The sequence below is a fragment of the Mustela putorius genome, unplaced genomic scaffold (genome assembly GCF_011764305.1).
Source record: "Mustela putorius furo isolate JIRA1106 unplaced genomic scaffold, ASM1176430v1.1 tig00000174_pilon_pilon_pilon, whole genome shotgun sequence".
In the NCBI taxonomy this organism is placed as follows: domain Eukaryota; kingdom Metazoa; phylum Chordata; class Mammalia; order Carnivora; family Mustelidae; genus Mustela; species Mustela putorius.
In genome coordinates this window covers 38,286,469-38,313,625 of record NW_025421304.1, presented here as the reverse complement: position 1 = coordinate 38,313,625, position 27,157 = coordinate 38,286,469, and the positions used below count along the sequence as shown (strand labels likewise).

The following is a 27,157-nucleotide window of genomic DNA, read 5'->3' as shown; positions in this document are numbered from 1 at the left end:
AGAAAACAGTAGAACTTCATACTGGTGAGATTCAGGGAATAAGTTCTGGATTTTGTGAACAGGAGGTGGCATGCTCAATCCTGATCTTTTTTTTATCTGGGCTCTGGTCCTTGGGCTTATTTCTTTCTCCTCTCGGTACTAACCACAGCAAAGAACAAAACAGCATCCAGAATGGAAAAATCAGACTCATTAACTTAAGCTCATTAACCCATTGTCCTTGCCTCCCATACATTGTGTAGCAAAGCAAGAACATTAGGAAAGAGCTAGCCTGAAAGATCCCTGAGTTCTACTTTGAGATTGTGTTGCCAACACAATAACATTAGGGACCCGGGGGTGGAGGGATGGGGTAACTGGGTGATGGGTGTTAAGGAGGGCGGGTGAGGTGATGGGCACCGGGTATTCAGAAACTAATGACGTGGGCGCCTGGGTGGCTCAGTGGGTTAAGCCGCTGCCTTCGGCTCAGGTCATGATCTCAGGGTCCTGGGATCGAGCCCCACATCGGGCTCTCTGCTCCGTAGGGAGCCTGCTTCCTCCTCTCTCTCTCTGCCTGCCTCTCTGCCTACTTGTAATCTCTCTCTGTCAAATAAATAAATAAAAATCTTTAAAAAAAAACAAAAACAAAAACAAAAAACTAATGACATGCTCTATGTTGGCTAATCAAACATGAAAATAAACCAAAATAAACAAACAAATATTTTTAAAAGTACAAACAAACCAAAACAAAACAAAACAAAAACAGTAACATTAGTAAAGAGCTAGTTTAAAGGATCCCTGAGTTGTATTTTGAATTATCCTCGTAATTTACAGACAAGGGTTCTTCACCTACACAGCTCTGTTTTCCACAGATACATTAAGGAATCAACATGTAGGAAAATATTTCCGCCCGTGCCTCCAAATCTCTCTCCTTTCTTGTTCTCCCTTAAATGCCTTGAAATTAGTCTCCATTCCCTGTCTTCACTTCCTTTCCTCCCTCTTGGGAAGGGCCAGAGTATGAAAATTCTACTCTGAATCAAGGGGGATAATGGCATGAGTGACCCATTCACACTAGGCTGAGTGGTTTGCCAGCTTCTTCCTGCTGCAGAAGGAAGGCCGTGTAGCTCCTTCCACACGGGGCAGCCAAGCCCGGGCAACAGTAGTAACACAACTTCCAGAAGCAATTCTTTCTTCTTTTTTTTTTTAAATTTTATTTATTTATTTGACAGACAGAGATCACAAGTAGGCAGAGAGGCAGGCAGAGGGAGTTGTTGGGGGGTGGGGGTGAAGCACTCCCCCCCTGAGCAGAGAGCCCATTGCAGGGCTCCATCCCAGGACCCTGGGGTCATGACCTAGGCTTTAACCCACTGAGCCACCAGGCGCCTCCCGGAAGCAATTCTTAAATGTGCTCTAGAGATAGTAACCTCTGTGCACTGGCCCATGGTCAGATGATGGTCATCAGTAAGCACGTCTGCTGAGTCTTCAAAATACTGCACTCATTCAATTTCAAGGATTATCCTCAGAGACAACAGCACTCCTCTCTTTTTGCCATTAAAACATATTTTGGTGAATGAAATCATGGTGATAGGATACCAGTTTAGTTTTTGTTTCTGTTCTGATGTTCTGTTCTGAAAATTAAAATCTGACAAAGCCTACATGTCTCCCCAGTCTAAAGATTTTGGTCTAAAATCTTACCAGTGTTCAGAATTCAAAAACATGGGAGCTCCACTAATAGCAAGAATGGTAGCTTTGAGTTAGTGAAGTTCTGGGTAGAAATCCAGCTCTGCTATTTACTTGGCTGTATGAACCGCCCTCTCTGCTCCAAGGCACAGTCTGTCACCAATAGTGGGATAATAATTTGTGCCTCATATTGGTTATAAAGATAATCTGTGGAAAAAGCTTGGCATATCAGAGTTTTCAATGGCAGCCATTATCACAAGAATCTTTTTGGTTTCAACAAGAACTCCTTTCTCTCAGTTTCTGTCCCTTTTCCTTGGGACTTGCAAATAGAGAAGGAGAGGCTGAAAGCAAACAACGCACAGTTTGGTGACGCTTTTCTCCTGTCGTTGTGGCTCCCAGGCTGAAGGTTCACAGAAGGGAACACATTTGCATCTGCATCTCCAGAAGGGAAATTAGATCTAGGATGTCTGTTAGAAAGACAACATTTCAAAATTTGGGAGCACAGCTGAATACCAAAAGGAAATTACACCATAAGCCAGATGTTCCAGGAACTTCTCCATTTTTTTTTTTTCTTTTGCCTGAAGGGAAAGTTGGAGTTCATAAAGAAAACAATGAGCAGAAATTGCTATCGCAAAATTGTTCATGGTTATTTAAAATGAGCCCATTCAAAAATAATCAAAGATGTGCACTATGATTTATAAAGGAAGTTGTTCACATTGGTGTTATTTATCATGTGTGGAATAGAGAAGCGTCCTAAATGGCTAACCGTAAAGGATTTGTTATATCAATTACGGTACTTTTATCTGACGGACTGCTATACGGCCATTAAAAATCATGTTGTTGAAGAATATTTAATGACTTGAGAAAACGTTTGCAATATTTTTTGATCAAGGAGAGCAGGTTACAAAGCAAGATATATAGTATGATCACATTTTATGTCCTTATAAGACAGATATCAGCAGGAAGCTCCTCCTCAGGATTCAGATAAGACTGGCTTGCACGCCCCGTCCTGTGGCCTGGATCATCAGAACCTTGTGTAGATTCCTTCAAGAGCCTTGCCTAGATTCCTTCGAGATCCTAGGGACCTACCCTCTCATAGTTCCTTCTGCCTCTTGTCAGTCACTGCTTCTCTCTACCATTCTGAGCTCAGTGTGAAACTCCACTTGTCTTTTCTGGTAGCACTACGGTCAACAGTAGCAAAGTTCCTCCTAATTTTAATGACCTGAGAGTTGGACCTGACAGAGAGGGAGGGATGGAAGAATCATGTACATCAGTGTAGTAGAGTGAATAGTGGCTCCAAAAAGAGACGTCCATGTCCTAACTCCATGAACATGTGATTGTGACATTATTGGGGGGGAAAGGGAGGTTGGGGATCTTTTTTTTTTTTTTAAGATTTTTATTTATTTGACAGACAGATCACAAGTAGGCAGAGAGGCAGGCAGAGAGAGAGATGAGGAGGAAGCAGACTCCCTGCTAAGCAGAGAGCCCGATGTGAGGCTCGATCCCAGGCCCCTGGGATCATGACCTGAGCCGAAGGCAGAGGCTTTAACCACTGAGCCACCCAGGCGCCCCGGGGATCTTTTTTATTTAAAAAATTTTTTATTCTTTTTTGGTGAAAAAGCTTATGTTTCGATTCAGCCAGCTGGACTCAATTTAGATGCTCCCAATTTGGTTGGCAACATCCAAAACATCATCGTCAAGAAACAGTTGAACATAACATGCCTTCTTCTCTCCATCGGGCCTGGTCAGGATGTTGACCTTGGCCACATCAGAGTCCTAGAGCTGCTCCACAGCCTGACCGATCTGGCGCTGGTTAGCCTTGATGTCCACAAAGAACACACGTGTGCTGTTATCTTCTATTTTCTTCATGGCTGGCTCCTCTGCCCCTCCCCCATGCTCGAGTACTTGTTCTCTTTCCCTCAAATAAATAAAGTCTTTTAAGGAATGAAATATGAAATTGTTTTTTTTTTTGAACAGCTGATCATGAAATATTACTAGGGGCATATAACTTGGAAAGAACTCGCGTACTTTGATTTGGCTGATGGACTTGGCAAGGTGGAATGGCTTTTCCAGTTGTATGAGGAATTCCTTTCCTCAGTTGAACAAGGTAAATCGGTTATAAAGTTGCTATAAAATATATTGAAGACACTTGATAAGATTAAAGCGTTTTAGCAAAAATACGACATTCTCAGTTCGGCATTTGTATTGAAATTAACTGTTTTGATTGACCCAACTCTGAGGACACCTCGTTAAACAAGACGCCTCCAAGTGGAAGAACGGTGGCCACTCCACAGAGCCACCCCACGGAGCGGCAGGAACCTCTCCCTGCTTTCTCTCTCCCTCCACATTCCCAAGTCCTCTGGTCCACGAGGCGCCCTAGCATTGCCCCATTTTGTGTCCTCCTCTTGGACCCGGGGCTCTCGCTCAGCTTCGACTCACTCCACAGGACTCTAGGGAGGGGCATTTTGGGACCACGGGAGGAGTGAGTAGGGAGCTCTGTGGCCTGGCCTCAGGATGGATTGTCTCTAAGACATACACTCTGAAGATGGCCAAGATTACCCCTCCAGCACTCTTCTGCTTATCAGGAAGCCATCAGGAAGATAGAAAGGAAGCAGAAGGAATGGAAAGAGAGAATGAGTCTGAGACACTTGCCAAGGCAAAGGCAAATAGATACAGGAATGAAGGATGAGAAGCGGGTGTCACAATAACACAGCCAGTGTCAGGTGCTGCTGGAGACAAGCAGTACACCTGTGGACGTGAGGTTCACCTAGGTGGACGTCCCCATAAATACTTCCCAGGGGCAAGATCATGTACGTCTGGGGGTCCCCTGTGCAGGGTTAAGAGTTGAAACCAAGATAACTAAAGAGCTCTTTCAGGCAAAGGATGTGGATGGAGAAGGAAAGAAAGCTGGAGGTTGACTCTTGGGTTGTAGCTAGTTAAGAGCTAGGAAGAAAGTTCAAAGGAGGCAAAGAAAGAAGATGGAGAGGAGGGGTGAGGAGGGAGGGGAAGGGGAGGAGGAGACGGAGACTGGTGTGAATAGGACAGGGTTAGTCAAAGGAGATGGCGTTCCAAAGGAAGAGGGGACGAGTGATACTGTCTGTGACCGAAATTCAAATACTAGGCAACTGGTGAGGAAAGGTTCCTTGCAAAAAAGGAAAATCTAAACAACTGGTGAATTTTGTCTTGCATAACTGAATGCCTGATGAAACATCTGTGCAGGGATTGCATTTCAGTGTCACAGAATGAACTCGTCACACTCAGAGGACTGCCTTTAGTTTTGTTGATGCTGCTGAATAGGATACACATTGCTCTCTCGAGAAATAGCACCTGAATGTTCCTTACAAGCGAGGAGGGCGAGATCAGAGGAACTTCCTTTCTGTACTGTGCATGCCTATTCAAATGACATTGACCTGCCGCGCTCTCTGAGGGAGGAGCCCCTTTGGGTCTGCTGAGGGTTAGGTAGACACCCACTAAATATTGATGCCTGCGTAATTAGAGTGACTAAAATAATCCTGGCATAAAATTACCCTACCAGTTAGAAGAGAGACAAAATGAAGTAATTTGATCATGAAAATTGATACAGGTCGACTCTCAGTTTTCAATGCAGCTAATTGGAAGCCATTTATTATTCAAACCCCACTTTTGCTCATTGGTTTATAGTCTTTTCTCCTTGCCCTGAGAAAGAGAAAGGGGGGAGGAGGGTCCCGTGGGCAAAGCTGTCACATGGGGATGGTGGAAAGGAGAAGGATGCTTATTTCTCTAAGGCAGGGCCCCTCATCTCTTCCCTGTATTGGTCTGGTCATCTATGACATGATTCTGTGGGCATGTCCGGGATGACTGGCCATCCTGTTCTCTCCTACTCGAATGAAATTGCAATTGCAACAAAACGGACATTATTGCCCTGCTTTTCACCACATCCGTATCCTTGGGGTAAATACCCAGGAGTGCAATTGCAGGGTCATAGGGAAAGTTCTATTTTTAATTTCTTGAGCAATCTCCACACTGTTCTCCAAAGAGGCTGCACCAACTTGCATTCCCACCAACAGTGGAAGAGGGTTCCCCTTTCTCCACATCCCCTCCAACACATGTTGTTCCCTGTCTTGCTAATTTTGGCCATTCTAACTGGTGTAAGATGATAACTCAATGTATTTTTAATTTGAATCTCCCTGATGGCTAGTGATGATGAACATTTTTTCATGTGTCTGATAGCCATTTGTATGTCTTCATTGGAGAAGGGTCTGTCCATATCTTCTGCCCATTTTTTGATATGATTGTCTGTTTTGTGTGTGTTGAGTGTGAGAAGTTCTTTATAGATCCTGGGTATCAACCTTTTGTCTGTACTGTCATTTGCAAATATCTTCTCCCATTCCGTGGGTTGCCTCTTTGTTTTCTTGACTGTTTCCTTTGCTGTGAAGAAGCTTTTGATTTTGATGAAGTCCTAAAAGTTCATCTGTACCCCAATGTTTATAGCAGCAATGGCCACGGTCGCCAAACTGTGGAAAGAACCAAGATGCCCTTCAATGGATGAATGGATAAGGAAGATGTGGTCCATATACACTATTGAGTATTATGCCTCCATCAGAAAGGATGAATACCCAACTTTTGTAGCAACATGGACGGGACTGGAAGAGATTATGCTGAGTGAAGTAAGTCAAGCAGAGAGAGTCAATTATCATATGGTTTCACTTATTTGTGGAGCATAACAAATAGCATGGAGGACAAGGAGAGTTACAGAGGAGAAGGGAGTTAGGGGAATTGAAAGGGGAGGTGAATCACGAGAGACTATGGACTCTGAAAAACAATCTGAGGGTTTTGAAGGGGCGGGGGGTGGGAGGTCGGGGTACCAGGTGGTGGGTATTAGAGAGGGCACGGATTGCATGGAGCACTGGGTGTGGTGCAAAAATAATGAATACTGTTATGCTGAAAATAAAAAATAAATTTAAAATAAGACATATGGAATACCAAAAAAATGGACATTATTGTAGGTGTAGTCTTATTTTTTTAAAGCTTTTATTTATTTATTTGTGAGAGAAGGAAGAGAGAAGCAGCCCCTCCCCCCAAGCAGGGAGCCCAATGAGGGACTCAATCCCTGGACTCTGGGATCATGACCTGAGCCAAAGGCAGGCACTTAACCAACTGAGCCACGCAGGCTCATGGTATAATCTTTTTAAAATAACAGTTTTATTGGGCTCTATGATTCACATATCATAAAATCCACCCCTGGAAAGCATGATTTACAAACCGTGGATGTTAATGTTCACAGAGCTGTACAATCACCATATTGCATCACTGTAGAGAGAAACCCTATTCCCATTAGCACTCATTCCTGTGGCATCCTAAACGTCCAAGCTGCTTTCTGTCTCTACGGATGTGCCTACTCTGGCCATTTCATATAGATGGAATCATGAAATGTGCGGTCTTTTGTGACCGGCTTCTGAAACTGGCCAATAGGAACATGAGCTCGGTTTTCCTAGGTTCATCGATGTTGTAACATGTATCAGTACGGATGGCCCCGGACCTACGACTTAGGATGGTTCGACCTGTGATTTTTCAACTTTACCATGGTGAAGAAGCAATGCGCCTTCCGTAGAAACTGCACTTCGAATCTGGAATTTGGAATATGGATCTTTTCCCCAGGTCAGCAATATTTAGGATGACCCTTTCTTGTGATGCTGGGCTGCAGTGAGCCAAAGGTCTCCGTCCACCACAGGATCCCAAGGATAAACAAGCGAGCCACTTGCAACCATTCTGTTTTTCACATTCCATACAGTATTTGATAAATGACACAGGATACTCAACACTCTATTATCAAACAGGGTTTGCATTAGATGATTTTGCCCAACTATAGTCTAGTGGAAGGATTCTGAGTGCATTTAGCCTAGTGAGCTAGGCTAAGCAATGATATTCAATAGGTTAGGTGTCGTAAATGCATTTTTGACCTATTTTATTTTCAACCTACAATGGCTTTCTCGGGACATAACCCCATTGTATGTCAAGGAAGGTCTGTACTTGGTTGCTTTTTACAGCTGGATAATATTCTGTTTGTACGGGTTTATCATGCTTTATCTATCCATTCACCCGTTGATAGACATTTGGACTGTTTCTCTTCTGGAGCTACTGTGAATAATGCAGACGGGAACGTTCCTGTGCAGATTTTGCACATGTTGTCTTGAGGGTGATCTGTAACCAAGAGCAGGTAACATTGCCCAGGGGGTATCTGCGGGGGACACAGACCTCACCTCATCTCGTCAGTTCAGGACCCCTCCGTGCAGAGCTGGCGTTCAAATCCCCACTACTCTGACTGCAAGGTCTGTTTCTTACCTCCTTGCTGTACTTCCTCTAAGTCTAAAGACTAGAAAGGGAAGCTATTCTTTGCTTCACGCTCACTACTGTACTCTAGGTAAGACATTAGTCATGACATGTCCTAGCTGATCACAACATATGCTGTTTGAAAACCGCCAAGCCCGAAAGTGTGGCCTCCTGGAGAAACGATCTCGAGGGGCACAAGGAAGTCCACCAAGTGTATCAGAACAAAGTTTTTCAGATGCCGCAGTTTCCTGAAACCACAGCAGAGCCCTAAGGAAGCCCCAGTACCTGAGTAGCATGCAGAACCGTATCATAGCACAGACCTACCCAGCACCTGTCCATTCCTCAGACATAGCAAACTCCATCTCGACTCCACGCATTTACCATTACATCTTCCACCAAAATGTTCCTTTCTTCTCTTCTTGGGCCACCTCCTACTCATTCTTCAGGGCTCATATGATAAGCCACTTTCCCAGGAGACATTTGAGGAGCTGTGCCCAAGGAAATAACAGCGACTGGAGAGAAAGCGCACTCCTCAGCCACCTCGGTGTGGAGCATCCTTTAAACGCACAGCCTTACAGGATTCCGGCGTGCAGCAGACACACCTGGTGTCCCACTGCCACCCCTTCACACCTACTGGAACTGGGAAAATCAGGGACACCCGGAAAACATACGGACACACATAAATGTGGAAACTCGGAGATGGAGGGTTAAAAAGAGACATGCAGAGTGAATATTCAGGAGTCTTCGGGAGCCTCATCGTCATCCTTCCCCCCAACAGCCATCAGCCGTCCAAGCCCTCCTGACCGGGCTGAGACACCCTCCCCACCCTTCCCCGCATTAACCAGGCACTGTGCTCCGCACTGTGGGTACACAAAGACGGAGGCAGACGTCTAAAAGCCGAAATTGGAGGTGGCGGTAAGCGTAGACGTGCCCCCTGAAGCTGCAACAGTCGGACGGGGCACGCAGGGGACATTCGGGGAGCAACCCCGGCCCAGCGAGCGGCCCAGCGCGGGTGCGCACCGACGGGAAACCTGCGCATCGTAGAGACGCCGAGGCCTCCCGCCTTCCTAGAGAGGCCGGAAGTGGCTCCGCCGCGGGCCGGGCGCGGGGGCGGCGGCGGCGGCGGGCTCGCGAGGCCTGGGCTCGTGGCCGGTCGCGGGGCGCGGGTGCTGCGGGCGGGCGCCGCCGTGAGTGCGCCGGGGGCGGGGGCGGGGGCGCGGGGGGCGCCGAGAGCGGCTGCGCGCGGCGGCCGGCCGGGGCTTGCAGGGCGGGGGCCGGGCGGGGGGGGGGGGGAGGCGCCGAGGAGGGCGCCCCGGTGATGGCGGGAACCCCCGCCCCCTCCCAGCTCCCGGTCGGACTCGCGGGGCGCCGCGGCTTCCGAGAACGGGCCCCGGCCGCTGGCTTCTGTTTTGTTTTTCCTTGTTTGTTTGTTTGTTTTACCAGAGCAGCGCCGGCCCCGAGTTCGCCGCAGGCCCGTCTGGCTGGACGTGCCGGTTCCTTCTCCTCCCAGGGGTCCTGGGAATCCCACCTGCCCTGGGGGCCGGCGCTGCTGGTTCCCCATCCCGAGTGGGAATGTGAGGTTCGCGCTCACACTGAACGTCTGTCTTGTAAAGAGGGAAATTTGAACAGAACGTCAGGGGCGAGCGGTGCGTGGTAGCGGCACAGGTGCCGGCCGTCACGGACGCTGTGAAGGTGGCAGGTAATGGCCCGCCGCATGGCCCCAGCCCCGGGGGCGGCCCCTCGCCTCCCGAAGAGCCCAGCCTTGGGGGTTCGCGGGCGCCCGTGGGGGGCGCAGTGCGTTTGGACTCTCGGTCCCTGCGCTCTGAACTGGGGGTGGTGCGACTGAGCCCTGCGTGGGCTCTGAACTGAGTGCAGAGTCTACTTGAGTTTCTCCTCCTCTCTCTCCTCCCCCCTGCCCCAGCGCCATCTCTCTCTCTCTCTCTCTCCTCCCCGAAAGAAGTAAATATCAAAAAACAAACAAAAAACCTAGGCTGGGGAGTGCTGCCCATCTGGCTTCAAGCCCTGGGTCTAGCTCAGCCACTAGCGCAGCCACTGAGAACCAGTTCTGGGTGAGGAGTTTAAGATTTTTTTTTCCTTCCAGTTAATGGAGATAATTGACATAACTTGTAGTTTGTTTGTTTGTTTGTTTGTTTTAAAGATTTTATTTATGTATTTGACAGACGGAGATCACAAGTAGGCAGAGAGGCAGGCAGGGGGTGGGGTGGGGAAGCCGACTCCCCGCTGAGCAGAGAGCCCAATGTGGGGCTTGATCCCAGGACCCTGAGACCATGACCTGAGCTGAAGGCAGGGGCTTTAACCTGCTGAGCCACCCAGGCGTCCCATAACTCTGTAGTTTTAAGGTGTGCAATGTGATGGTTTGTTATACTGTGAAATGATGATCACAGTAAGGTTTGTCAACATCTCAGGCACCTCACATAATTAGTGTTGTGTGTGTGTGTGTGTGTGTGTGCGCGTGCGCGCGCGCGCATTGCGCTGAGCTCTTAAGGTTCTAGGCTTGTCAACTTTCAAGTATGTAGTAGGGTGTTGTGGGCTGTAGTCTGGTATACTGCTATGTATTGGGACCCCAGAACTCATTCTGTCCTTACTGGAAATGTGTACACTTGACCAACATCTTATTTCACCCAGCCCCCAGCCTTGGGTCACCATGATGCTGTCCCCCTGGGGTATATGGACTTTCCACGTAGCACTATGCCCTCAGCTAATTTTCTTCCCAAGTGTATCTGGCCTTTTAGGTTGTACACCTCACATCTCTTTTACCTGTGTCAGAGTTACTCCTCTTATCTTTACTAACTTAATCTTTATAGTTTTAACTGCTTGATATTAAGCACGAATAGTTTTCGGATCCCGAATGGACTTTGAACCACTATTTCTAAACCGTCTGGCCTCAGTGTATTTTCCTGATCTCGATACAGGAAGAACACTGTTCCGTTTTGCCTCTAGGTAGTACTTGGATAGTAATTTAAAACATACCACCACAGAGTTAAACCACTTGAAGCTGTTTTTATCATCCTTGAAGCAAACACAGTAAAATTTTATTTTTATGAAAGCAGTCTTCCATTCTCCTTTCTGCTCTGGGCTCCAGGGGCACGTAGATTTGTATATTGCATTATAATACCAGAGGGTTAGTAGCCTCATCATGATACTCACTCCAGGGATAAAGGAGCTGTGTGGGTAATCTAAGGTTCTTATTACTGATCTTTAGCATTTAATTAGGTCTTTGTAAATCTAAAGTACCCATAGTCATTTTTATGAGTTTTCTCATAACTTCCCTGTGCGATATCAACTTTATTACCCTCACTTTTATCTTAGTATTATCAAGAGGTCAGGCGGATTTAAATTTCATTTTTTCCTGTTTGTAATTAAGATTCCTTTTCCTCGATCACGTACTTAACTTTAACCCATATCCACTAGAACGAGTGCTCAGGTCAGATGTGACCTTCTACCCTCCACCCAGAGGAAGGCGCTTAGTCACGAAGCTGGGTTTTGAAAGAGCCTTAAAGCGATTGTGACTATCAACATCAACGGTGGCGTGAGTGCCCAGCCCCCGCAGGAATCAGATGGTAACTAATTAATAAAGGAGAAGCCATAAAGTGGGTAAAAATCAGGCAGCTGGTTGAAGAAAAAGGGTGTCTGCTCTTCTCCCTTGCGGCATAGTGGTCTGAGGAGTACCTTGCAGTTTTCTGAGAAACGTGTCTACTGCATTTTTTTTCTGTGCTTATTGATACAGGGAGCTAGGGAGGGAGGAGCTGGGTTTTGCCCCCCTGGTGGTTAGGCTTCGTTTCCTTGCTGTTTGTCTTGCTAATCATTGCTTTTTCCTTACTCATCTCCACCTTTCTTGCCTGACCGTCCTGATCAGGTCAGTATCCAAGTTCTTGCTTCAGATCATTATGGAATGAGTTCAGGGTAATGAGGAGTAACGTGAGTAAGGCCTGGCAGGTACTCTGACGCGTTAATAATTTGAACTGGTACGTTCCCAGCGTGACTGATGTGCCCATGTGCACAATCACCACATTGTGGTCCTGTGACTGCACTGGAATGTGCAGTTTTAAAAACAAAGAATAATTAGAGATTAGGAAGAATTTCTGTTGCAGTTTTCTTTCTTTTTTTTTTTTTTTAAGATTTTATTTATTTATTTGACAGACAGGGATCACAAGTAGGCAGAGAGGCAGGCAGAGAGAGAGGAGGAAGCAGGCTCCCTGCCGAGCAGAGAGCCCATGTGGGGTTCGATCCCAGGACCCTAAGACCATGACCTGAGCCGAAGGCAGAGGCTTTAACCTGTCTCAGTTTTCTTAAATGGACTCTGAGGCCTGGTGCATTTTCTGAATCCCTTCTCATGGAATGCTTGTGGCGATATTAAGAATATCTTCAACTTTGTTATCTGGCATCCTGTTAATCAAAATAGAACATCTGTTAACCAAATGGAACATTTCGAAAAACCTGTGTGTGCTGTTTCAGTGAATGACTGCACACTCTTCAGACTTTACCTGGACGCTGCCCACTGGGCTGTAAGTCCCTCGCCAGCTCCCGTCCTGTCGTCAGCGCCGCTCCCTGGCATTTCTTTCTCACAGATGAGCCTCTAGCCCAGTCCCATCACCTTTACCTGAGATTCTTCGCTGTTTCCAGACTCCCTCCCTCCAGGAAGAGCTTGACCTTTAGCAAGGACCAAAGGGAACAGGCCTGTTCAGTAAACATAAAAGGCTTTCAGCTGCTCACAGAATAGAATCTACACTCCCCACCCCACCCCCCACCCATCCAGGAACTCAAAGGTGGCCCCAGGCCCTCCTTCCCACCTTAAACACCAGCACCCTGCTTTGGCTTCAGTTTGCCCACCAGCCACAGACCCACCATATGGCCTGCCTGTTGGTGTTCCTTTCCTTAATGATGCTCCCTCAGCATGTGGTAACCTGCCTGGGGGTCTCAGCCCACCGAGAACTCCCTGCTGTCCTGATTCACCCCTCAGTGAAGTCTTCTCTCAGACACCCTCCAGATTTCTCCCGACACCCACCCAGGTACTCCCACAGTACATTGTTGACACCGTGTTTACACTGTCGTATAAATAATCTTATTTTCTCCTTTTGGCCTCATAGTTTAGGTATTTGCAAAAGGCTCTCTCTCCATCCTAACTTCCAGAGAGCAGGAATTCTGTCTCATTTAACTCTTAGTTGTTTTCATCCCATGACCCAGAATCTGTTAGAAGAGAAGTTAAATGAAAATTGCAGTGTTTCTTGACAAACCTGATGATGAGTCTTAGACACCTCGGGGCTCTGCGTCACTTGAGCCCATGGTCTTACTGAGCTGGGTGTATTTCACAGTGGTCCCCATCCTCCGTAATTTGACCGGATACTGGTTGAGCGTCTGCGACGTGATAGGTGGTGGTCCAGACTCCCCAGTGGAAAAGGTAGACGGTCTTAGTTCTCACGGAACTTAACGCTCTGTTGGAAGGAGAGCAGTGGTTAAAGGAAAAGTCAACAGATAATGTTAGGTTGCGAAATGTACCATGAAGAAACAAAGCAATATTGAAGGTGAGGAGAGCTCGAGCGTCTCTGATTGAGCAGATGACATTCAAGCAGACCTAAATGTTGAAGGGAAGAAGTCAGGGGTGAAGTGTCTCTGACTGACATGCACTGTGTTTGGAAATAGCCTCAGTGGCCTTCCCACCAACCGATTGCTGCAAGATGGACTGGTTAGCTTTCCCGGCCATCTGATGTCCTTAGCACGCTCAGCCGGAAGAACTTGTCAGGCTTTTTGCAACCCTGTGCCCTTGAGAGGGGTAATCATGGTATGTGGAAACGTAATAGAACAGCCCATCACCAGACTCTAGAGCTTGAAGATTAGGTGATTGGAGAAATGGGGTCATGGAGAGCCCATCGTATAGGGCTTTTTGCTGGGGCTTTGTAAGCCTCTGAGCTTATCATCAGCGCCCCTTTTCTGATGTAGCAGTATGTTGCATATTTCTTTCTTACAGGTCCAGCGATCTTTTGACTGCCACACATGGACTTCCAAAAATCCCCAAAGGAAACTGTCCTCATTACCGGAGGAGGTGGCTATTTTGGTTTCCGGTCAGTGCCTCAGTCACCCATGCCCATGGAATTATTTCCCTGATAGTTGCTGACATTAATACAGTATCAGCTTCTACGTGTTGAAATAGTGTTAAACCAGAAATGAATTAGGTTGCCCACTGTGTGGTTGCTGAAATTCGGAACTACAGATGTATTCTACTTTAAGAAAAATTCTTTGTAAACATATCAAATTAGGGAGATAACTGGTGTCACCAAATCATGTGACAATAATAGTTATTCTTTTGCAACTTTATCATTCATAAATATGCCAAAGAACGGGTGGTAGTTTCTAAAACAGAGGGGGAAATATGGAACATGTAGATGCCATGGTATCAGAAGATCAAGCTTCTCAGTATAATCCAAGGAGATGTGTGGCTCCCCAGTTTTGAATCTTTGCATATTTACTTACAGAAGTAAGGGTTGCACCCGTGAGCATGTAAGGGGAGGGACTCAGGATAAGCCTAGAAGACGTGGATCAGCCCTACATCAATTGGTAAAATTATCTTACGCACTTTTCCTCAGGCATAGCTTACCAGTGATTCGATCTGACTTGCTTCTCATTTCAGCCTGGGCTGTGCTCTGAGCCAGAAAGGATTCCATGTGATTCTGTTTGACATCAGCAGCCCCGTTCATTCCATTCCCGAGGGAATCAAGTTTATCCGTGGAGACATTCGCCACCTCTCTGCCGTGGAGAAAGCCTTCGAGGATGTGGATGTCACGTGTGTGTTCCATGTTGCCTCTTACGGCATGTCCGGGCGGGAGCAGCTGAATCGGAGCCTGATTGAAGAAGTCAACGTTGGGGGCACAGACAACATCCTCCAGGTCTGCAGGAGAAGAGGGGTACCAAGATTTGTTTACACCAGCACTTTCAATGTCGTCTTTGGAGGTCAAGTTATCAGAAATGGAGATGAGTCTCTGCCTTACCTACCTCTTCACCTCCATCCCGATCACTACTCTCGGACCAAATCTATTGCAGAGAAGAAGGTGCTGGAGGCCAATGGTACCAGCCTGGTCAGAAGTGATGGCGTCTTACGAACCTGTGCTCTGCGGGCGGCTGGCATCTATGGGCCTGGAGAACAGAGGCACCTTCCCAGGATAGTGAGCTACATCGAGAGGGGTCTGTTCAAGTTTGTGTATGGGGATCCTGGGAGCCTGGTTGAATTTGTCCATGTGGATAACTTGGTACAGGCTCATATTCTGGCCTCAGAGGCTCTGAAAGCTGGCAAGGGCCACATTGCCTCTGGGCAGCCCTACTTCATTTCAGATGGCAGGCCCGTGAACAACTTCGAGTTCTTCCGGCCTTTGGTTGAGGGCCTAGGCTACCCGTTCCCATCTGTCCGCCTGCCGCTGACCCTCATCTACTGCTTTGCGTTCCTGACAGAAGTGGTTCACACCATCTTGGGTCAACTCTACAACTTCCAGCCCTTCCTCACCCGCGCAGAAGTTTACAAAACTGGCATCACACATTACTTTAGCCTAGAGAAGGCCAAAAAGGAGCTCGGTTACGAGGCTCAGCCATTTGACCTCCAGGAAGTAGTAGAATGGTTTAAAGCCCATGGTCATGGCAGAAGTCCTGGGAATCGTGACTCTGAATGTCTTCTTTGGGATTGGCTGATGGTCTTACTCCTGGCTCTAGCATTTCTCACATGGCTGCCTACCTCTGTGGTTCTGTCACTGTGCGGGGACTAGAAGTAAGCTGATCACACTTGCTGAGGTGGTTTTCAAGAAATACAGGTTTAAAATATCTATAGATCTAAATGTATCTGTATAGATACCTAGGTGGATAGACACAGATCTCTGGTAGCAAATTTTGGCTCTTCTAATTGCTACTTCAGAATAGATTCTTGGATCAGGTCTTCATTTCTTACCTTCTTACACTAATCCTGATGGGAGAAAATTAGAAGCAAAGACAAGTTTGAGATGTAGTTTCTTGTATCCTCTTTTAGATGAGTATGATAGAAGTGGCATTGGAGCCTTGGAGGCAGACTGAGGAAATCTGGAAATGTCTTGAGTGTCTCTGAGCCAAAAATGCACTTATTTCTGTTCCTTAACACTCTGCATCCACTGAAAATAGAATAAAATGTGCACTGATGGGGAATGGCAAAACACTAACAGGCTTGAAAATGTGTGAAAAACACCAAATTTGGGTCAGATCCCTACAGACCAACCCTCTGAGGAGATGGTGGCTGCTGAGAGGCGTTAGGATTTAGGAATTATTTTTTGCCCTTTAGGATATAAAGGTGTTACACCCGTGTGACCACGTGACAGTGTCTGATTTTTAAACAGAACTTTGTCTGACCTCATAGGATTCTTTTGAGGATTAAATTAGACAAGACCTGTAAAGTGCCACTCTACACACACAAGCCAGTGTTTTTAATATCGTTGCTATGCATTCCATGTGAGGGTTTTCTTCCTCAGGGGAATTCTGTTCAGAGGCTGCTGGTGCCACTCACCTTTCCAGAAGGTCTTTGTGGTGAGCCTTCTGAGTCCACAGCAAGCACATTTGAATATACTCAGTATTTGTAAAGTTTAGGTCTCTAAGCGTACATTGAAATTTAGGAAGCAGCTACAAATGTGATTAAGGAAGATGATGAAGCAGATGATGTTTGGAATTTAAAAATGAAACATAACTCTCAACCGATAGACTGGTTTCTCTTCCTGGAAGGACTTGGGTTGTCGGAAGGCAGCTTCTGGTGAAGGATGTTTTGAGCAATGGCGTTGCTGTCTTGCCACTCTTGAGGACTGCTGGGGAAGACATTCAAGGTGCCCAGGAACCAAAGCGAAAGGAAGACAAAGAACCTTTACCCGTTCCATGGTTCCAGCTTCAGAAAAGACAGCATTAAAGCCCAAGGCAGATGAATCGTTGCAGAAGGTTACGTTAGAGTCATGTTGGGATTATTTGTAGAAAGAGGAAGCTCGAGGAATCCTCCCTGGTAAATGCTGCCTGGGTGTTTGGGGAAAAGTGCTCAACTTGACACCAGAAGACCTACACCATGAATGAAGATACTGTGTGACCCTAGTCCAGTATCTGAAGCCTCTTAGTTTCCTCACTCGGTAAATAGGAATGACTTGTCTTTGCCTTTTTACAGACCCACCACCCAGCTCACAGGGTTTGTTGTGAGCACAAAATAAGATGTCGTGAAAATACTTTTAAGATATAAATTACAACATCACTATGAGGTAGTGGTAGTGTTCATTTTTGATCAAATGTTGTTGGAGTCTTTTCTAAAGTTGTTTTCTGACAGGGGAGAGGTAGGGAGAGAATCTCCAGTAGGCTCCACACCCAGCGCGGAGCCTGACATGGGGCTGGATCTCACGACTCTTGAGATCATGACCTGAGCCAGAATCAAAAGAGCTGGATGCTTAACCGACCGAGCCACCAGACACCCCTGTCTTAAGATTTTGCTTTAGTCTCGTGTCACCTTGTGTGAGCGCTTGCGGCATACCCAGTAGTCCAGGTGCTACAGGTCAGGCCAACTTAGAGCCCAGTAATGGCATGGTGTGCCCACACGAGGTCACTGAGAGAGTGGGTAAGTTCAGCTTATCCACGGTCATTGAGAGGCATTGCAGACTTTCAAATCATGTTTTGAACGAAGTCCTTTAAAAGAATGATAGGTACTTCTTAGTTTTCTTACACTAAGTACACTGAGTACAGTGGATTTTTGATTGGTTTTGTTGTTTTCTACGATCAAGAGAAACTCATGAGATTCAGGATGGCTAGACGGGGTCTGTTGGCATCCAGGCATGAGGGATTTGGCTATGCCGCAACATTTGACACCATTGTCCACGCTCTCCTTGAAACAGCTCATTCACTGTTGATGAACTCATTCTTGGTCTCTTTCCTTATATTAATTATCTCTTGTATTACTTCAAGACCTACTACAGATTACCCTAAGCCATATCTTAACAAATCACCCCCAGGACATATCCTAAAACAATAAACCTTATGTCCCAGTTTTTATGGGTCAGGCACTTGGGTGCAGCTGAACTGGGTTGGTCTTGCATGGGGTCCCTCGTGAGGGTCATCTCATCATAATGTGGCACTACAGTCATCTGGAAGCCTGACTGAAGCCAGAGGACCACCCCCCCCATACACACACACACACACACAATGGCTTATCCACATGATTGGAGGCAATCCACATGATTGGAGGCAATCCACATGATTGGCAGGAGGCTCAGTTCCTCACCATGTAGGCATCTCCATCAGACTGCTTGAATGTCCTGACATGGTACCTGGTTTCCCACAGAGCAGGTAATCCAAGAGAGCATGCTGGAAGGTACAATGTCTTTCATGATTGTCCTCAAAGGTGAAATACTGTCACTTCACAATAGACTCCTTACACAGGGCCGTCGTATTCAGTGTGGGAAGGACATACCCAAAGGTGTGAATACCAGAAGATGGGGAATGTTGAGGGCCACCTTGGAGGCTGGGCTCCTGGTTCCATCTTCGGAGTCATCTTTCCTTTTCCATAAAAGGTAGCCCGTATTCACACGTACGTCGCTTTCTCAGCCTGCTATCACCCAGTAGAGTATGGGAGGTCCAAAGACCTCTTTACATTTTGTAGTGTGTCTTTTTTCAGTCCAAGCTGGTAGTGTGCTGCCAGTGTAGTTATTTTGAACACTGTGTCTCCTGGGAGTCTTGCTCCACCTCACTCCATTAGCAAAGGTCACACCCACAAATTTCTTTGAGATAAGTCCTTTTCTACCTTGGGCTTCTGCTCAGGCTGCTGAGGGACAATAGCCTTAAGACTCTTAAAAGTTTTATTATTTGAACAACATTTTTAGGCACCCCCTCATGTCTCTCTGAAGTCTTAAAAGGTTTTATAGCCGCTACCTCAGTTGTGCACTGTCATTTCCACAATACCTGTGTATTGGCTACACAGGTTAGCCCTGTTCCATGTGGGAGGAGACTACCCAGGCCATAAAGACCAGGGGATAGAGAATCCTGGAGCCCGCTCCCCCACTCCTATGTCTGACCAGTTTCCTTGTCCTCTCCTCCGCTCTGGTGGTAAGTGGTAGCTGTCTTCAGGGCTCAGTACTAGACCTACTCTTCTAATACCGTAATTTCTCTGAGCCCCTGATCTTGTCCAAGTCCTTAGGTTTCATTTCCATCTCTATCCAAATACATACTACTAAACAGTTCCCGCCCAGACCATTCTGAGCTCCAGACCCATCTATCCAAGTCCCTCTCCACCTGGGTATGTCACACGCACCTCTCCACCAACATATCACACAAGTCCTCCCAATTCTTACAGGGTTTCTTTCTTTAGTAAATGTCACCAGTATCCTTTGAATTTCTTAGACCAGAAATCTGGATAACCTTCGATCCCTGCCTTCCCCTGACACACCTAACCCCCCTTGAAGCCCACTGGCTTTAACTTCTGCTCATACCTCAACGTTGTCCAGTGAAACCTGTCTCTTCTTAACTCCAGTAATACCCTCTTTTCCACTGACATCCGCTCCTGCTCTCCTTCAATCCGTTCTCCATGGGCCAAGCAAAGTGATCCTATACGTAAATGTAGGTCACTTCCCTGCTCAAAACTCTTCTCAGGTATACGCTGAAAATCCTTAGTGTGAGCCCGAGGCAGGCCTAATTAGGTTGACTCTAGTAATCACTTCATATATGTATATAAAGTCCTTATGTTTTATGCCTAAAATATATACCATTTTTATTTTTAAAACGAAAACCCAGAGGAGTGATGTGATGCAGAGTAGCAGAGAAGCTTTTGGGGTTAGTTGTTTAGCCAAGGTAACCATTAAACCAGGGGGAAAATGATCAGAAACCAACAATTGCAGAACTCTGCCTTATGTATCCTTTACTACAGTACAAAGTGTGTGCAGACCCCAGACTCTTCCCCTGGCAGTTCCTGGTTCAGAAGGTCTGTGTGGGCTGGGAATGTGCACTCCAGGTGTTTCTTGTCTTCTGAGAAGGAGGTGAGAAATGCTGCCAGATACCAGCCACGTGCCCCCTTTGCAAGATGCTAAGGGGGAGGCTCCTGAATCCTTGCTGTTCCCTCCTCGTGTGTTGTGGCGTCACGTGCTCAGCACCCCTCTGGTGAATGAGTAAAGGCAGGGAATGGGACTCAAAAAGGACTTTAGACTCCGGTGGCCTCCCACCTTCTCCTTTGTGCAGGTGCAGTCTTTGGTTGCCTAACCAGCCTGGCACACCTCTGTGTGGACTCCAGCCACCTGCAACCCACTGCTTTTGGCCAAAGGGCTCGTTCTGCAATCCATGTGGTTGGGCCTGGTTACCTGATCTTTTAGCACAGAATCACCATCTGACATTGAAAATCTAACTGGGAATGGAGTCATCCAGTCCATGACGTTTCTAAACTGTGCAAATTCATAAGATGTTATCCTTCTGTATGTTAGAACTTAGGCACACCTGGAAAGATCGCTTTGTTGCTGGAATCAAGTAATTGCAGATGGCGCAAAACCTAGCTCACTACAAAGAAATTACACATAGTAAAGTGACTTGGGCAAGTGTCTTTCAGCCAACAAGGGGTTTAGGTGCAGTGATCGGCAACATTTATTTTTAACAGAGCTGGTTGAAGCATGAAAGTAATGGAAAAATTTCTTCATCGCTAATATGTAGGATTTTCATCCTGGCGGATATTCTAGGTGTCTTTTCCTCCAGTCTTCCAGGGAGCCTAATTCCAGATCTAAGAGTGAAATAATTTCTTGCCAATACCTATTTTTAAGTTCTGTTATGTGAACGAGTCGATGTGCACCCTAAACCATCCCCTACGTGCTCGTGTCCCGAGTAGCTAATAGTGGTTTGAAGCGCTGCCCAGCTGTTTGGAGGAATTATTTGCTTTGTTGCTGGGGCAATTAGAACACACACACCCCCGCCCCGAGCTGTGGTCAAGTAGCTTCCGTTGGGATTTTGCTCCTAGGTATGTTCAACACTGGGATAATGATGAATATTACTGCCACCCTTGTTGACTAAGTTACTCAAAGACAGCCATTCTTGGGATGCCGGGTGGCTCAGTTAAGCATCTGCTTTCAACTCAGCTCATGATCCTGGGATCTTGAGATCAAGCCCTGGTTCAAGTTCCTTATTCGGCAGGGAGCCTGCTTCTCCCTCTCTCCTTGCCTGTTGCTCCCCTGCTTGTGTTCTGTCTCTGTGTCAAATAAATTATAATTCTTTTTTAAAAAGACAATAAATCTTAATTTATTGTTAATTAGCTAATTGCTACTACTTGTTGACCATTTACCATGTGCTAGACTGTCTATATTTCTTAAGCTTATTTAGTTCTCTCAGTGACTTTTTATTTTAAAGATTTTATTTATTTGAGATAGAGTGTGAGTGAGTGAGCATGAGTTGGGTGGGGCAGAGAAAGAAGCAGACTCTGTGCTGCTGTGAGCAGGGAGTCTGATGCAGGCTGGATCCCAGGACCCTGAGATCATGACCTGAGCCAAAGGCAGATGCTTAACTGACTAAGCCACCCAGGTGCCCCCCCAATGACTTTTTTTTTAAATTTTATTTTGTTTTATTTTTCAGTGTTCCAAAATTCATTGCTTATGCACCACACCCAGAATTCCTTGTAATACGGGCCCTCCTTAATACCCACCACCAGGCTCACCCTACCTTCCAACCCCCTCCCCTCCAAAACCCTCAGTTTGTTTCTCAAAGTCCACAGTCTCTCATGGCTCATCTCCCCCTCCAATTTCCCCCAATGCACTTTTCCTTTCCATCTCCCCATGTCCTCCATGTTATTCCTTAAGCTCCACAAGCAAGTGAAACTATATGATAATTGACTCTCTTTGCTTAACTTACTTCATTCAGCATAATCTCCTCCAGCCCATCCAGGTTGATACAAAAGTTGAGTATTCATCCTTTCTGATGGAGGCGTAATACTCCATTGTATATATGGAACGTATCTTCTTTATCCATTCGTCTATTGAAGGGCATCTTGGCTTTATCCGCAGTTTGGTGACTGTGGAATTGCTGCTATGAATATTGGGGTACAGATAGCCCTTCTTTTCACTATGTCTGTATCTTTGAGGTAAATACCCAGTAGTGCAATTGCAGGGTCATAGGGTAGCACTATTTTTAATTTCTTAAGGAATCTCCACACTGTTTTCCAAAGTGGCTGTACCAACTTGCATTCCCATCAACAGCGTGAGAGGATTCCCCATTCTCCACATCATCTCCAGCATATGTTTTTACTGTCTTGTTGATTTTGGCCATTCTGACTGGTGTAAGGTGGTATCTCAATGTGGCTTTGATTTGCATCTCCCTGATGGCCACTGATAATGAACACTTTTTCATGTGTCTGTTAGCCATTTGTATGTCTTCTTTGGAGAAGTGTCTGTTCATGTCTTCTGTCCATTTTTTTAAAAGATTTTATTTATTTATTTATTTATTTGAGAGATCACAAGTAGGCAGAGACGCAGGCAGAGAGAGAGAGAGAGAGAGGAGTAAGCAGGCTTCCTGCTGAGCAGAGAGCCCAATGTGGGGCTCGATCCCAGGACCCCGGGATCATGACCTGAGCCGAAGGCAGAGGCTTTAACTCACTGAGCCACCCAGGTGCCCTTCTGCCCATTTTTTAATGTGATTATCTGTTTCATGTGTGTTGAGTTTGAGGAGTTCTTTATAGATCTTGGATATCAGCCCTTTGTAGTGTCATTTACGAATATCTTCTCCCATTCTGTGGGTTGCCTCTTTGTTTTGTTGACTGTTTCTTTTGCTATGCATAAGCTTTTGATCTTGATGAAGATCCAAAAGTTCATTTTCTCTTTTGTTTCCTTTGCCTTTGGGGACATATCTTGAAAGAAGTCGCTATGGCCAATGTCGAAGAGATTACTGCCTATGTTCTCCTTTAGGATTTTGGTAGATTCTGGCTTCACATTGAGATCTTTTATCCATTTCAAATTTATCTTTGTGAATGGTGTAAGAGAATGGTTGAGTTTCATTCTTCTATACATAGCTGTCCAATTTTCCCAGCACCATTAGACTGTCTTTTTCCACTGTATATTTTTCCTGCTTTGTCAAAGATTACTTGACCATAGAGTTGAGGGTCCATATCTGGGTTCTCTACTCTATTCCATGGTCTATGTGTCTGTTTTTGTGCCAGTACCATGCTGTCTTGGTGATCACAGCTTTTTAATAGAGCTTGAAATCAGGCAATGTGATGCCCCCAGTTTTGTTTTTCTTTTTCAACATTTCCTTAGTAATTTAGGGTCTCTTCTGGTTTCATACAAATTTTAGGATTGTTTGCTCCAGCTCTTTGAAAAATGCTGGTGGAATTTTGCTCTGACTGGCATTGAAAGTATAGATTCCTCTAGGCTGTATAGACAGTTTAACAATGTTTATTCTTCCAATCCATGAGCATGGAATGCTCTGCCATCTTTTTGTGTCTTCTTCGGTTTCTTTCATGAGAATTCTGTAGTTCCTCCAGTACAGATCCTTTACTTCTTTGGTTAGGTGTATTCCCAGGTATCTTATGGTTCTTGGTGCTATAGTAAATGGAAGCAATTCTCTAATTTCCCTAATTTCTCTAAATTCTCTAATTTCTAATTTTCATTGTTAGTATATAAGAAAGCAACTGATTTCTGTATATTAATTTTGTATCCTGCCATATTACTGAATTGCTGTATGAGTTCTAGTAGTTTGGGAGTGGAGTCTTTTGGGTTTTCCATATAAAGTATCATATCAACTGTGAAGAAAGAGAGTTTGACTTCTTTGCCAATCTGAATACATTTTATTTCTTTTTGTTGTCTGATTGCTGTTCCTAGGACTTCCAGTAATATGTTGAACAACAGTGGCGAAAGTGGGGATCTTTGTCATGTTCCTGATCTCAAAGGGAAGGCTGTCAGCTTTTCCCCATTGAGGATGATATTCGCTGTGGGTTTTCATAGATAGATTTTATGAAGTTGAGGAATATTCCCTCTATCCCTATACTTTAAAGGGTTTTAATCAGGAACAGATGCTGTATCTTTTCAAATGCTTTTTCTGCATCAATTGAGAGGACAATATGGTTCTTTTCTCTTCTTGGTTTGTTCTGTCACATTGATTTGCAAAGGTTGAACCACACTTGCATCCCATGTATAAATTCCACCTGGTCATAGTGTATAGTCTTTTTAATGTATTGCTGGATTCTATTAGCTAGGATCTTTTTTTTTAAATTAAATTTATTTATTTTCAGCATAACAGTATTCATTATTTTTTCACCACACCCAGTGCTCCACGCAATCCGTGCCCTCTATAAATACCCACCACCTGGTACCCCAACCTCCCACCCCCCCACCACCACTTCAAACCCCTCAGATTGTTTTTCAGAGTCCATAGTCTCTCATGATTCACCTATTAGCTAGGATCTTGTTGAGAATCTTGGCATCCATATCATCAGGGAAATTGGTCTGAAACTCTCCTTTTTTGGTGGGATCTTTGCCTGGTTTGGGGATCAAGGTAATGCAGGCTTCATAAAAAGAGTCTGGGAGTTTTCCTTCTATTTTTTGAAAGAGTTTCAGGAGAATGGGTATCATTTCTTCTTTGAATGTTTGGTAGAATTCTCCAGGGAATCTGTCAGGTCCCAGGCTCTTGTTTTTTGGGAGGTTTATGATCACTGCTTCAATCTCGTTACTAGATATTGGTCTATTCAGGTTATCGATTTCTTTCTGATTCAGTTTTGGAAGTTTATAGGTTTCTAGGAATGCATCCATTTCGTCTAGGTTGCTTACCTTATTGGCATGTAACTGTTGATAACAATTTCTGATGTTTGTTTCTCTTTCCTTGGTATTAGTCGTGATCTCTCCCTTTCCATTCATAATTGTATTAATTTGGGTCCTCTCTCTTCTCTTTTGGATTAGTTTGGCCAGGTTTACCGATCTTATTGATTCTTTCAAAAAAACAGCTTCTAGTTTTGTTTTTGTGTTTTACTATATTTCTAGTTTCTATCTCATTGATCTCTGCTCTAATCTTGATTATTTCCCTCCCTCTTTGTGGGGCTGGCTTAATTTATTGTTGGTTCTTTAGTTCTTTTAAGTTGTAAAGATCGCTGGTGTACTCTGGATCTTTCAATTTTTTTTTTTTTTTTTTTTTTTGAGTGAGGGTTGGATAGCTATGTGTTTCCCCCTTAGGACTGCCTTTGCTGTATCCCATAGGTTTTGGACCAAAGTGTCTTCATTGTCATTGGTGTCCATGAATTCTTTAAGTTCTTCTTTATTCCTAGTTGATCCAAACATTCTTAAGGTGGTATTTAGCTTCCAGGAGTTTGAATTCCTTCCAAACTTTTTCTTGTGGTTGAGCTCCAGTTTCAAAGCATTTTGGTCTGAGAATATGCAGGGAATAATCTCAATCTTTTGGTATCGGTTGAGCCCTGATTTTTGACCCAGTATGTGGTCTGTTCTGGAGAAAGTTCCATGTGTGCTTGAGAAGAAAGAGTATTCCATTGTTTTAGGGTAGAATGTTCTGTATATATCTATGAGGTCCATCTGGTCCAATGTGTCATTCAACACTCTTGTTTCTTTATTGATTTTCTGCTTGGATGATCTATTACTGAGAGTGGTGCGTTAAGATCTACTATTAATGTGTTCATATCACTATGACTCTTTATCTTGATTAACAGTTGGCTTATGTAGTTGGCTGCTCCTGTGTTGGGGGTATAAATATTTACAATTGTTAGATCTTCCCGGTGGATAGACCCTTTAAGAATGCTGTAGTGGCCTTTGTATCTCTGACTACAGTCTTTACTTTAAAATCCAATTTATCCGATATGACAATCACTACCCCAGCTTTCTTTTGAGGCCCATTGGCATGAAAGATGCTTCATCCCTTCACTTTTAGTTTGGATGTATCTTTAGGTTCCAAATGGGCCTCTTGTAGATAACATATGGATGGGTCCTGTCATTGTATCCAGTCTGCAACCCTGTGCCATTTTATGGGAGCATTTATGCCATTCACGTTGAGAGTGATTATTGAAAGATTTTTTTTTTAATTGACATCATGTTGCCTGTGAAGTCCTGGTTTTTATAGGTTGTCTCTGTAAATTTGTTCTATGTCACTCTTGGGTTCTTTCTTCTTTTATAGAACCCCCCCCCTTAATATTTCATGTAGTGCCGGCTTGATGGTCACATACTCTTTTAACCCTTGACGATCTTGGAAGCTCTTTATCTCCCTATCCATTTTGAATATCAGCCTTGCTAGATCAAGTATTCTTGGCTGCATGTTCTTCTCATTTAGTGTTCTGAATATGTCTTGCCAGCCCTTTCTGGCTTGCCAGGTTTCTGTGGATAGGTCTGACGCTATTCTGATGGACCCTCCGCTGTACGTAAGGAATCGCTTCCCCCTAGCTGCCCTCAGGAGCTCTTGTCTAGAATTATGATTCATCAGTCTCACAATTAAGTGTCTTGAGGTCTTTCTAGATTCGTTGATCTTTCAGTCTCTAGGACACGAATGCTGGCTCCATTCCCCAGATTGGGAAAATTTTCATCCATAATTTGTTCAACTATATCTTCTAGTCTTCTGTCTTTTTCTACCCCCCTCAGGGATCCCAATAATTCTGACACTGCAACATTTCATGGTGTCATTTATTTCCCTAATTCTGTTTTCATGGTTTCTAAGCTGTTTCTTCCAGGCCTCCTCCTGATTGTTTTTCTCTATCAGTTTGTCCTCTAGATCACTATTTCTGTCTTCTGCCTCCGTTACACTAGCTATTAAGAGTATTTAGATTAGATTGGATCTCATTGATAGCATTTTAAACTTCTTCCCAGGCAGCTTTCACTTCTGCCCTTAGAGATTCTCTGTTGTCACTAACGGGTTTCTCCAACCTAGCCATTGCCTGAATAACTGTTACCCTGAATTCCCTTTCCAACATACTGTTTGTATCCATGTCCAATAGTTCTGATGGAGAGAACACAGTCTCTGAATTTTTCCTTTGATGTTCTTCCTCCTAGTCATTTTGGTGACAGGTGGTTGAGGGGGAGAAAGAGCTGAATTTATCAACCACAATCCAGGCAAGGTGCACCCTGGAATGCTTCTGAGCAATCAGAAGTCACCACTCTCCACTGGTATCTTCTGCCCCCGTAGAGATCCGGAAGTGTATAATCCTACATCTCAGGCTGATTTCATGGGTAGTCAGAGTGTTCTGGTAGATAATTAGCTCACT

General features: G+C 45.1%; 1 protein-coding gene and 1 long non-coding RNA gene across 6 annotated transcripts; one reads left to right on the top strand and one right to left on the bottom strand.

Moving 5' to 3' along the window:
* Positions 1-9,073: 9,073 nt before the first annotated feature.
* On the top strand, positions 9,074-17,221 carry SDR42E1 (short chain dehydrogenase/reductase family 42E, member 1). Of its 5 annotated transcripts, none has more exons than XM_045076351.1 (4): positions 9,074-9,149; positions 9,406-9,661; positions 13,949-14,042; positions 14,609-17,221. In XM_045076351.1, exons 3-4 carry the CDS (start codon positions 13,975-13,977, stop codon positions 15,729-15,731), a joined length of 1,191 nt encoding a protein of 396 aa, XP_044932286.1. In that variant the 5' UTR covers positions 9,074-9,149; positions 9,406-9,661; positions 13,949-13,974; the 3' UTR covers positions 15,732-17,221. The 5 variants fall into 5 exon arrangements, with proteins under 5 accessions (XP_044932286.1, XP_044932287.1, XP_012912443.1 ...); XM_013056989.2 differs by lacking the exon at positions 9,074-9,149 and adding an exon at positions 11,395-11,543 and having other exon boundaries at positions 9,233-9,661; XM_045076352.1 differs by lacking the exon at positions 9,406-9,661 and having other exon boundaries at positions 9,100-9,149.
* LOC123390996 lies at positions 12,548-14,672 on the bottom strand. Its single transcript, XR_006605629.1, has 3 exons — positions 14,576-14,672; positions 13,218-13,415; positions 12,548-12,633 (listed from the first exon to the last, which is right to left on the bottom strand). It is a non-coding gene; the product is annotated as an uncharacterized LOC123390996 (long non-coding RNA).
* Positions 17,222-27,157: the final 9,936 nt, after the last annotated feature.